Source organism: Rhamphochromis sp. 'chilingali' (genome assembly GCF_963969265.1).
Source record: "Rhamphochromis sp. 'chilingali' genome assembly, chromosome: 7".
NCBI lineage: Eukaryota > Metazoa > Chordata > Actinopteri > Cichliformes > Cichlidae > Rhamphochromis > Rhamphochromis sp. 'chilingali'.
The window spans coordinates 1,707,440-1,720,590 of NC_137934.1; the positions used below are offsets into that span (position 1 = coordinate 1,707,440).

General features: G+C 40.0%; 1 protein-coding gene across 4 annotated transcripts in view; it reads right to left on the reverse strand.

Moving 5' to 3' along the window:
- The window catches only part of csnk1g2b (casein kinase 1, gamma 2b), a 42,475-nt gene that overhangs the window by 17,542 nt on the left and 11,782 nt on the right, over positions 1–13,151 (reverse strand). For all 4 annotated transcript variants that reach the window (XM_080887663.1, XM_080887662.1, XM_080887660.1 and 1 more), the window contains exon 3: positions 1,177–1,246. In XM_080887663.1, the coding sequence (XP_080743789.1) occupies positions 1,177–1,246 (70 nt within the window). The remainder of the gene's footprint in view (positions 1–1,176; positions 1,247–13,151) is intronic.

Here is a 13,151-nt window from a genome sequence, read left to right on the forward strand (position 1 = left end):
ACACCCTGTCAACACACCTTGGAGCGTTTCCCTACAGTGTACAGGCAGCGCACAGAGAGGCAGAGGATATCGTGACTAAGGAGACTAGGGAAGCTATCCAAGCAGACACCATAATGGCCCAAATGCTTGTAGAGGGCCAGCTATAAATAGCCAAGGACTGCCCTAATGCCCCACCTCCGTATCAACAGTGGAGGGTTTTTGCTCTGGCACAAGGAGCCAAGAAGCAGGCACGTGTCACTAAATTAGACCAGGACACATGCACTTTACTTGACAAACAGACGAGAATCACTGCAACAACAGGAGCACTTGGAGTAGATTTAGAATAGCACACACAAACGACCAAGTAAGCTTCATTTAAATAGGTACAGTCGGTCTTTTTCAGTTTAACTGAAAAAATGTTGTACTTATAAATATACATTGATTGGTGTGTAATTAGGTCTTCCAACAAATTGATGCATTCTCATAAACTTAGAACTAGTCCACTCAAAATACATAGGAGCGAGCGCTGGATTGCAGAAGCCACCGTGTTGCCCAACATCCTGAATACAGTGTCTGAGACAGACACATTACACATTTATGAGTGTAGCTAGAGACCAGCCACATATGTAGGATGACAAAGACAGAGAACTTTAACCAGGTGGGGTTGGAGGGTGAGAGCTGATGGTGAAGCCTATCATGCAGGTGCAACCACCAGTCACCACCACGAAGCCTGCAGCTGCAAACTAGAGCAAGAAGAGGCCCAGACCTCACAAGCCTTGGAAGAGCCGCTGCAGGTTCATAGTTATGACACCATGACATGATTTCTATTTCCTAAGGAAGAAGCGAGCAAAGGTAGAAGCTATATATTGTTTACACTTCCAATATCTCGACTTGCAGTGAGTGTCCTTAGTAGTAGGTGGTGAAAGTAAATCACTAAAGAAAAATTGGTGCACTGGACTTATAAAACAAGACAAAACAAGAGCATTGTTTCATAACCTGCAGTGACCAAAATCCTAACTAACGATTAAACTCAATTAATCACCCATCTTCACAGGTGCTCATGATTGTCTTTCTGCGTAAGGTTTCACTTGCAGCACAGGTAAATCTAGTGTGAAAATGTCCATTCATATTCAACTCCCGCCTATTAGAGGGAAAAAATAAATACAGAAAAAGAAAATACAAAGTGAAGTCTCTTACCTGAATTCCCCAACTGTTTGTAAAATCTATACTCCAAATGGAGCTGCGGCGCCCTGGATTTTATAGGTTCCTAAAAGAGAAGAAAGGAAGAGTGTTCACACATCGGTTTGTGTAGGTATGCGTGCGTACAGGTGACTGCATCAAAAGTTGCTTTTTTTGGCACAGAAAAAGTTTTCCTGTAAATGAGATAAATGTAAAACTAGGGCTGTTCGAACATAAACCTTTCACAATAAAGCTCAAGATCCTGTTGAGACTTTTCAAAATAAACTGAAACATGAAAGAGTATGCAGAGTGTTTACGGATGAGAAGCAAAAAAGAGACGTCAGGTGTAGGGGTGGGTTTTAATAATCGATTCATCGATTCTGGCTTGGATAACGTGATATCGATTCATTAAAATCCTGAATCGATATTTTTATATAAATGTATTTTGCGGAGATTCCAGAATCTCAGGTGAAACGTCACAAAATTTTGACAACCACCAAACATTTAAAACAGTAACTGTGAGCAGGTACACGGCTTCTGCACAAAGACGTAAACACAAAGCGCGGGCCCACGGATCACAATCAGTGAGACGTCGCCTTTCTCCCCCGACGGCACGGACACGGTCGGGGCTGAAAGCCGACAGCTCGCTGATTCTGATGTTTCGGCGGGTCCGCGCTTTGTGTTTACGCCCTTTTTGCCTAAAGCTGTTAGTTTTTATCTCTCTCCAAACAATATTGACCAAACCAGCAGCAAAAGAAGATCCAAACTAAGCTTCACATAAACATCGTCATGGACTCACTCTGACTTTTGCTGTTTTGCTTCCACCACAATAAAATCACACTTCATGCACAGCTCTCTCTCTCAGTATACTTCAAGAACAGTTTCCAGTCTATCCCTGAAATCTGTTTTCTGCATTATTCGTTTGCTTGTTACGCACAAGTCTACCATTGTTTACAGGCTGTCGGCCGCTGTTTTTTTTTTCCTTTTACTTACTTCCGAAAAGAAAACCTAATTTCTGCCGTTCAATAGGCTTCTAAACAAATTTAAATTTGTCTCTAATAAAACCGCTGTAACTTCAGAGTAGGGCTGAACGATATATCGCATTTGCGATAATATCGCGACATGATCAAGTGCAATTTTCTAACCGCAAAGGCTGCGATTATACTCTGGACATGTCCAAATTCATGGGCTGCATCCTCCTGAGGCCGCATTTGTAGACCGATTACGTCACAGCGACGTGCCGAAGGCTGTCCAAATTACTACCATATCCCAGAATTCATAGCGCGGCCCAGCCAAACTCCAGTTTCCAGCAATGGCGGCCGCTACTAAGTTTTAAAATTACTCATACTAATCTTTCTGGGTCACAAAATAAACTTTTAAAATATTTTCAGGCGAGAAAGTAGTTGTGTAAACATCAAATATCTGCTCGGTTTATCAAGATATCCCATATTTGCAAAAGTGCTTCGACGTTTTCAGAGGCGTCTGCTACCCACCAGCTCGACAGCTAGCCGGGAGCTCGAGGGTTACTGATGCGGCCGAGAACGGCACAACTCCCGGCACATCATTTTCAGATCACCGCGGAGTTTCGCTGCTCGGGTTAAACGTAATATATAAGTCACTTAGACAACCTAAAAATGTTATTGTTGGGCTTTTTTCAGTGTTTTGTTTGTTCGTGAGTAAATCGGTTTGGCTGAGATTAAAGTTATTAGATTAGATAAAATAAAACTTTATTAATCCCCCGGGTGGGTTCCTCCTTGGTTTTCACACAGCTGACTAAACGTCAAACAGAAAACTTATTAAACAGAAGTATGAGACAGTCGAGAATTTACACCAGTGTCTGGTTATATTTTAGATAGCAAGAAGCAGACGGCCGAGTTTATTAAACTCCACCGAGACAGCGGTGACGCTAATCAGAAGGCTAGACCGTCCAATTTCACGCCTTTAAACTTTAAAGGCGTGTTTGTGTGTGTGTTTATACAATTGCTATTATGTTTGCACTTTATGTGTAATGTTACTGACTGCAGAGATCAGTAAGATGTGTGTATTTTTTATTTATTAGTTTTATTTATTTAATATTATTTTTTAATTGAATGACTGTCTAGTAGTTCACAGATGTCGAAAAACTGAGTGTGGTAAAGCCACTGATTTTTTTTATGTATATTTCTGCAATCTGCACATTGTACTGACTTTCATTTTAATGTTTACACCAGGGTTCCTTGCCAGCACTTTATGCTCAGATGTTTGTAAGCTAAAAATAAACTATTGTGTATGTTCAAATATACTGTTGTGATTGAAGAAGTTAAATAACAATGTCAGTCATCAATTCATGCATCACCTCATGTCATCATAACAGAGGTCTGTCTTCCAGGAAAGAACAGTTTAAAATTAATGTAATATAGTATTGGCCATACTATATGATGTATTGCTTGTCTTTGTTTAATAATACAGAAGACAAAGACCTTAAAAAATAATCGCATATCGCATCGCAATCGCAATATTGGGGCAAAAAAATCGCAATTAGATTATTTTCCATAATCGTTCAGCCCTACTTCAGAGCTAATGTTCATAAGTTGATTAATGGTTTTCTTTTGTTTTTGATCTACTACAGAACATTTTTATAAAATCCCAGGCCAGGAAAATCTGCTTCATGTTTTTCTGTGTTTTATCTTCAGCTACTTTGACACAAAGGCCTCTGCTGTGATGCTCACACCTTTGATAAAGTCTCAAAAGTGTCAGCTTCCTTTTTATAGATACAAAAATATGTAAATATACTGATCTGAATTATAATATTTCTGACTGTCTGAGGCAAAATTTCCCAGATTCAAATGAAATTGAATCGTGGATCGAATTGATTCAGGACCTTGTCAATCGGAATCGATTCTAGAAATCAGTGACGATACCCAGAGCCCTAGTCAGGTGCTAACAAATAAACCTTAGACTCAAACGTTAGAACAGACTTTTCCCCGCAGCACGCTGTGTAATAAATACTCACAACGAAAACGGCGGCCGTTACAACTTATAACCAAAATAAATATTGTTTCATGCATCGGTTAAAAATTCCAGGTACACGAAGCCCAGCTGGAAACACTTCACACAAGTCGAGATGCCCGAGATTCACAGAATTTACAGAAAATGTTAAATTTTTGTGATTTATATTATTACATTATTGAGACGATAGAGGTCTTATATCGGGATATGAGATTTTGGTCATATCGCACGTGAAAGGACGTTTTAAACTCCCTACACCATAAAAGTGTGAATTTTACCCCAAGGGAGCAATGTTTGTGAGGAACAACCTCGCGTGCATTTTTATGATTGCACTGTAGAGCTGGGCGATAGAACGATAACGATATGTATCGCGATATAACTTTTACTCGATAGAGAAATTAAGCTATCGCGATAGACCTCGCCGCTCTTGTCCTCTAAAAAAAATAAATAAATAAAAAAAAAATAAAGGTCAGCCAATCCAAATTAAGTAGCGCAGAGCCGAACCAATCACAGCCGCAGCGTCACGTTGCGTGACTTGTTACGTACAGCACAAGTGTGTTTGTTTGGGAAGCAGCCAGCGGGTAATGGAGCCAGCGCGTAATGGAGGAAATGAGTGTGCCGACTAGAAAAATCAACCGAGCGTGACCGAAGAGAAAACAGATGATGGTTCCAACGCCGGAGAGATTGTCGAACGGAAGAGCCATAGAAGCTCCGTAGTGTGAAGGTATTTCGGCTATTTCAAGTCTGACAAAAAACAGAGTAGCGTGCACTGTAAATGTGCCGAAAGCAAGTCTGGAAATACAATAAACTGGTGCATGCGTCACACTGCGCCACGTTATTGTTTCGGTGAAATGAATTTCTACAATACTGTTACTGTTAATTCTACTCTCTGCAGTGTTTAAATGCTTACATATACACACAGTTACTGTCCCTCCACACATACGACTCGGTTCTGCTTCTATGCCCCAGCTTTGTTTACTTTTTCCCACCGAGGCTTCTAGACTTCTGATTGGCCAACATTTAGGCACGGTTAGGAATCTAGCGCCACCTGCTGCTTTGGCATGTTCATAGCAGCGTTTTCCTTCATTTCTGCCTTTATGTGTGGACGGGATTATTTTTTAAAACGAAAACGGAAAATCTCCGTTTTCAAAAATACCCGTGTACGTGTGGACGTAGCCTCAGTCTCTGACTGGAAGCGCTAATTCGTCATTCGGCTTTTGTCAGACTAAAGTAACTGTTAAAACTGTTTGAAAAGCTCAGCTATACAACAAGGAGAGATTGAGAATTTCCTTTTAGTTCTCAGTTTATTTGATATTGACAAAAGTTAGTCAGTTTTGTCTGTTCTTCTGTAAAACAAACTAAGATTTATTTTTAGAATTAATAATTTGTTTCTAAGTGGAATTGACAATTTAGTCTGTTTCGTTTGTTCTATTTTGAAACTTAAACGCTTTAGCGGCTGCCTTTTGTGTAGTTTGCAATATTTGCCTTTATTTATCTGAAAAAGTCTCATGTTCCTTAAGTACATCTACCCTGTTGAACTTATTATGGGAAATAAATATTTAAATAAAAACAAGCTGCTGATTATTTCACATTTTACTTGTGAGCAACAGCACATTTAAATCTTACAAATATAGTTATTTGGCTTATATCGTGATAGATATCGTTATCGCCTGAAATGAAAAAAAATATATCGTGATATGAAAAAAATCTCATATCGCCCAGCTCTATTGCACTGCCTTGCAATTAACTTAAATACCTATTGTACCACGTTTTACTTATTTTAATGCCAAACAGAACTTTAATTAAGTTTCAGGTCACACTTGAGGGACGTGAGAGGATAAAGAGCAGTTCCAGCTGGTGTACAACAGGCTTTTGTGATGACATGGCTGATAATCAACACGCCAGGACATAATGTTCATTATATCGCAAGCTCCAGCTTTGCAACCTAAAATGTAATCTGATTAACCCCACTCTCATGATGACAAGGGCATTATAGACAAACGTGAAGGGGATAGAACAAACACACCCAACTTAATTCCTCTCCTTAATCTTCAATAGCTGTGCCACAGCCTTTGTTAAAACCCAAGTTTTAGTGCTTGGTGTACTGGCTTTACATGCCTAAAGTTTTGTAGCTTTCTGTGTGTTAAGTCAGCTACTCTACATACAAAAATATGAAAATTCCCTAAACTTTATTGAGCCCAGCAACTTCACTTTGATCAACTTGTTTCCCATGGGCATCTAATTCCAAAGCACTCCTATTTTAAATTATATAAACTGAAAGCTGAAAGGCTGTCAAGCTCCCACATTCACTCCATTAGGCCTTTATCAAATCAGGAGCATCGTCTACTTCTGGTGCCCTGCAAGGACGTAGGAGTGTGAACACAAAGTATGAGCCATGTTGAACACGGTGAGGGACTTTACATCCTTTTATGATAAATGGCTGTCAGGGCTATAAATACATCCTGTGGCTTTTGTTTAAGGTGCTTTCAGAAGACGGTTTAGCGGAGGTGGTTTTAAAAAAACAAAACAAAACATAAGAGCATTGACCAACCTTGCTATAGTGTTGCCTGTGTGCTAAAATGCCACCCACATAGGCCCTGGTTTAATCAAGGTGCCTAATTGTGGGGAAAACAAAAACAGCTGTGATCAGTGTTATACAGCCAGTTGGCTTTTTCCCTCTCTAATACACTGGATTTATTTGGTAATGTTATGTTATGTGTTTTGCAGTGTGAAACTTCTGCAATCAGCTGAGAAAGCTAGCATTTAAGCAGTCTTTAGGAATACATATGCAGGCTTCTTGAAGGACATTCAATTGTCTGCCTTTTGCTCTTTGTCAACATGATCCAACACTAGGGCTGGGCCATATCATCCCGTTCACGGTAATACCGGTGTAATGTTGGGCAACGATAAGAAAATGAAATATCGCGATAGACTATGGGTAAAACGCGCATGCGCAGTGCGCCTTTGTTTACATACGCACATGGCGGCGGCGGAGAATGAGAAGAGCGAAAGCGGATCGTTGAATGAAACAGATGAACCTGAACTGGTTTGTAAAAATTCTGCAGCTTCACTGGTGTGGAACTGGTTTAGCTTTCGTCCGTCAGATACACAACAAAGCACTATATTTGGTAGCGCATGCTAGCGGGCCGTCGTTATTACCGTGTTGTTTGGAAAATACGGCGCACTTAAAATCAATCCTTTGATTTTTCTGAAAGTCGACAGAGCCCCTTATAATCCCGTGTGCCTTATGTATGAACTCTGGTTGTGTTTACTGACCTCGAAACGATTTTATGTGCACGGCGCTCAAAAATCTGTTAAATGTTTCAGTACGACTTTGCTAAGCTTCGAAGCCGCACCGCTTGATGGATTGTCGGAGCATTACGGCTATCGTAGGCGGAGCCTCGCGGAGTGATACGTACTGTGCTTCTAGGGCTGCCACAAACGATTATTTTGATAGTCAACTAGTCACCGATTATTTTTGCGATTAGTCGACTAATCAGATCATCATCCATTAGACGTAAAACTACAGCTTATTGCACCAGCAGCATCTGCTCTTATATAACTATCATTAGCTTACAGCTTGAAGTGTTTAAGGTCTGTGCTAACTAAAAATAAAGACAAGATGATAGTTTATTAAATTTTAATGAAATTTGCAGATTGTTTCGGTGAAGTTTAATAAACTCCTTGCTATCTAAAATATAACAGGACACTGGAGTATATTCTGGAGCATCTCACACTTCTGATAATCACCTGTCTGCTTGACGTTTATTCAGCTGTGTAAAACCTATAACTTTAATCTCAGACAAACTGATTTACTCAGGAACAAATAAAATACTAAAAAAAAAAAAAAGCCAAACAATAACATTTTAAGTTATCTAAGTGACTCATATATATTTAACCTGAGTAGCGAAAGACGGCGGTGGGTTTGAAAACGATTTGCGGGGAGTCCGGTGTTCTCAGGGCGCTAGTGAGCCTAGCCCCCGGCTCGCTAACGAGCTAGTGGGCAACAGATGTCTCCGAAAACGTCGGAGCGCTTTTGAAAATATGTGGTGTCCTGATAAACTGAGCAGATATTTGAGGTTTACACAGCTACATTCTCGCCTGAAAATATGTTAAACGTTTATTTTGTGACCCAGAAAGAATAATAAGAGTAACATTAAAACTAACTAGCTGCCGCCATTGTTGGAAACTGCGCTGGGCCGCGCTATGAATTCTGGGACACAGCTGCTGCTTCTTCTTCTTCGGGGTTTAACGGTAGCTGACATCCTTGTACATGCAGTGCTGCCATCTTCTGTTTCAGTCCGTTATTACACTCTTAAATCCTGCCACTTATTCCTGCGTCTTTTGTGATCGTACAAAGTTTCAAACGACGCGTCGACTATTAAATCAGTCGTCGACGATTTTGATAGTCGACGTAATCGTGACTAGTCGACAAATCGTGGCAGCCCTATGTGCTTCAACATAATATTACTGTATTGTGTGTTTATAACCTCTTTTTAAGTTTCGTGGATATTATACATGGTTATGCTGAGGATATGTCAGCCAGTTTCCACTGGAAATGCCTTTTGGTTAAACTGTCAGCGAGGAATTTGCATTTGCACTGTTAAATTTTTATATTTATTTTAATGCACATAAAAAACAGCTGCTTGTTGAAGTGAAAATACATTGATGTTGTTTTTTTTTGCACTAATAAAGTTGAGGAGTTGTAAAGTATTTTGTCTAGTGTCAATTATATCGTCAGTTATATCTTATCGCAAATTTTCAAATGTATATCGTGATAAATATTTTTGGTCGCCCTGCTCTATCCAACACTACTCTGCACATAATGATGGTGATTTTATTAAAAATATTTCAGATCTGGATTCATCACTCCATAAATCTGTGTCCTCTGATTTTATTCACTCATTTCTGATGAGGTTTCAGTAAATGGAACAATGGGGGCAGATCCTGTGTCAGTCTTTCTTAGAGACATGACTGCACATCTACGGTAGTTCTTTTAAGCCTGGCAGTTCTTTTGTCCTCCATTTGTCGAGTTTCATGAAAATGATTTAGAACCCATTACACATGATGCTGTGATATGATATGATATGATATGATATGATATGATATGATATGCCAAGTTTACGGCTAACAGGTCTTTGGGTATCACCTTGCTGGTGGAAAACCGCTGGATTGTGCCGGTCAAACTGCACCATCTTTGGCATTTTTGTAGATTCAACTAAATAAATAGGAACAATTATGTGTTGTTGTGACAGGCTTGTAGTAACAAAGTGTCCAGTGATTCATAGATCAGTGTTAAGTAATTTAACAAAAAGAAATATTTCTCAGATACAAACAATTATTCAGTGTCCTTAGAAAAAACTTTGAAAGGCCTCCAGAAAGACTGAAGAGCACTTTTAAGCAAGCCTGGCTCCTTAGAAGCAAAATATAAAGAAATGAGGGGTGGCTCAAGACTTTTGCACAGTGTACAAATGTAAACATATTATATTAATAAGCACATGGAAAACCCTTCTTTGAAAAAGAACTATACGCATAGTTTTCTAGAACATATGATGATGGGATAAGCCTTTGGCTGATCTCAGAGTCATCACATACATATTTTTCTGCAATTCTTCAAAGAAAAAAAATGTACAGAAAAGCACAGAGCTAGTGAGTAGAAACTGAGGAGGCAATAAAAAGGAGTGGAAGCCTGAGGGAGAAGACGTGTGACTGCTCTGGGAGGTGGAGCAGGTCTCTCACACATGTCAGGCCATGCCAGGGAGGAGAGGGAGAGAATATATTCAATATATAAATAAGGGGCAAAAACAGATGGCAGATCGCAGGACCCTTTAAAACAGCTTACAATAGGAAACAGAGGCTTATGGCAGCTTTACGTACTCAAGAGTCATCTCTATTCCCAGCAGATGGGCTAAGCTATGGCTGTGTGAATGACCAGGGCCGAGCTACAAATGTCTGATGTAACATCTCTGTATATGATAAGGATTCTTCTCAGCTTCCTGCACAAATCAAGATTTTTTCTTTTCAAATCTGCTTCCTGGGCTTACTATGCATGCTCAGAATGGGAGCTATCCTGTAGCGTGACTGGGCAGGGCAAAGGCACTATGGCGGAAGGAATACAATAGTAGGTTTTCATTGTCATAAATGTATACTCAGCTGATCCACAGATTGAAAAGGGTCCTTCACCCCACCCACCCACACACCAACACCCCTGTACACACTCTATCTATATTGTATATGAGGACTGAGGAACCCACATTAGAAGTGACACCAGCATTTAAAGACAGAGCCCCCAAACAGCCCTTCAGGTTTACTGGACTCACGTGGCATACAGACTCTGCGACAGCTCGGACCACAATTCATATTCCAAGTCTAGCAAAATAACAGAAGTTCACATCAATATATGCCTGTCAGACCAGCAGCAGTTTTCTGCTCTAGATTCTTTCTGATGGGTTAATGGTCAGGTGATGGGGACATTTTGTGTGTTTAAAAGGGCACAGAGGTGCTATGCTATCTTTAGTGGAGTAACAAAATACAGGGCTCTATTAGGCACATTCCTAAAGTTAGAAAAAAAGAAAGACTTAATATACAGAAAACAGTCAGTTTTAGTGTCTTACTCTTACTGGCCACTCAAAGTGCTTCAGGACCTTGGCCTAGTTGAACCCCAGGAAACTGAACCCTGAGCTTCTGATTAATCAATGGCCAGCTCTGTGGGATCAGAACACATGGGCCAGGCCATTCCTCCCCACACACATCAGGGAGCCTTGGCACCATTGACCCAGCTGCCAACTCAACAACTGTTCATCAGTGGACCACGTTAAATTAATAATCACAGCATACTGGTGTTAGCAGTGTTGTTTCATTTATCTTTCCCTGATTGTAGTTCTCCTGGCTGACTGGTGTACTCTGTGTGTTAAAAAGGCAACACAATAGTTTGCTGCTGACATTACATCTAAGCTGTTAAATTTATGATACCAAACCCTAAATAAAGAAAGGAAACTAACCCAGAGCTGTAGATTGTGACAGCTTTATCTCTTACTGACAAACCAAATCCTTATAAACAACTTCACAAGCAAGAAAGTAGGAGTAGATTTTCCAAAAGCATGACAGCCATTCAGACACAACACTGAAGCAGCTTCATTATAGGGTGTCTTCAGTCTAACTACTGAAGACACCCTATAATGGGCAAGATGGGAACTGAAACAGCTATAAATGACTACTAGCTGCAGCTCAACACTAAAAAGGTTACAGACTTGTTGATATCAACACAAAAACATCCCTTAGAGCCTCAAATCCTGCAGCTACAACAGCCTGCGAATGGCACAGAGTTTAAATGTTACATGCCATTTGAAGGATGACCCTTAAGAGCAAAACACTTGAAGCTTGTACGAATATACAATTATGTCATCAGCGATCAGTTGCTGGTTTCTGCATTATAACTTTTCATGGACTCCAAAGACTTGTAGACAGAGCAGACCGTCAGCACCACACAAAGTCCTTTTCCTGGGATTAACCATCTGCATATGATGTCATCTGGGCTAAATCTGATCTCCATTTCCACACAGCTGAGAAACATCAGCTCTGGCCTCAGGGACTGGGTAAAGTAACAACCACTAGATTACAGCAGAATAAAATAAAATTATAGCTGAAATCACCAAAAAAGACAGTAAGTTGTTTTGGTTGCACATGTAGCATCAACTTACAATAAATTTAGATTTAAAATAAATATTTTGTATTCATTTTGAACACCAGTTATATGGTGTTAAACAATTATTTTTACAGCTGACATATTCAGCTGCAAAGACGTATCATGTCATATTCATTAAATAAAAGAGATTGCGCCTTGACCCCCGTGAACAATATCATACACTTAAAATTGACTGATGAAGCAACAGCTGCACGGATGTAATGCAATTCATAAATAAATATCTGTTGTTCAGCCACGATGACATTGCATATGTATGCCTATGTCCAGGGATCAGACCCAGCATTATGCATAAGGCTCAGAATAGATGCTGACCTTTGCTTGGCTCCCAGTAAACCATTTCAAAATATGAAACTGACAATGTGACTCATCTCATCTTAGACAGAGCAACACAAATGTCAACAGAGTGCATCTTTACTTCCAAGCCATCACACTCACTTTAGTTGTGCTAATGGATCACCGTAGGCCTCAGACAAATGGCTGAGGTGTGCTTAGATTCTCTCAATTCAAGCTAGAGGTTAGAAGGTGGTTTTAAGAAGTCAGCAGTGTTCGAGGGCAACAGCTGGCCAGTGGCCAGCTCTTCTCCTGTTTCAGCTCAAATTTAACATGCCCAGATGGAATCATCAGCTGTTTCCCAAAACCTAGTGCGGCAATCAGGAAGTGCTGGGATCAGCCAGATTTAGACATTCATTTCATCCCAAAGAATCATCTTCCTTAGAAAGATTATTTTTAAACGCAAGAGGTGAAGAAGAACATTACGGACAAGGTCAAGAAACACTTCTTTATGCACACGAGTACAGTAAAGGAGTGGTGGCCTCTGACCCGTGTACACTATTATTCCAACTGAATTACTGCCTGTGTTAAGGAGTGGCTCTGTGACAGGTGTGGCACAGCTGAATGAATTGAGAAACACAACCATGTAATGTTATTATCAAGAATCAAGATGACCTTAGCAGGAATTAGTGTTCAATATCTATTATTATCAGGCTTTGAGGTGGTTATAAGATGCCATTTACTGCAACCATAAACTGCTTTCCCTAATTTTATATTACAGTTATGGCTTATAGCTTCTGACAATTCTGTGCGCATTTAAAACATGTCAAAGTCAGCCGCTACAGACAGAGCAGGAAAAACATATTACGCAGTGATCTACACAGTCATGGGTTGTTCCACTGACATGAACCTTAATAGGAAGTCTCCTTTGTCTTTTACGGGACCGAGTCATGGCCAAAGTTTGATACGCTGAATTGCATAGCCTTGTTTGTTTAACTCTGAAACTGTAGCCACAAGTTGTGTAAATAAA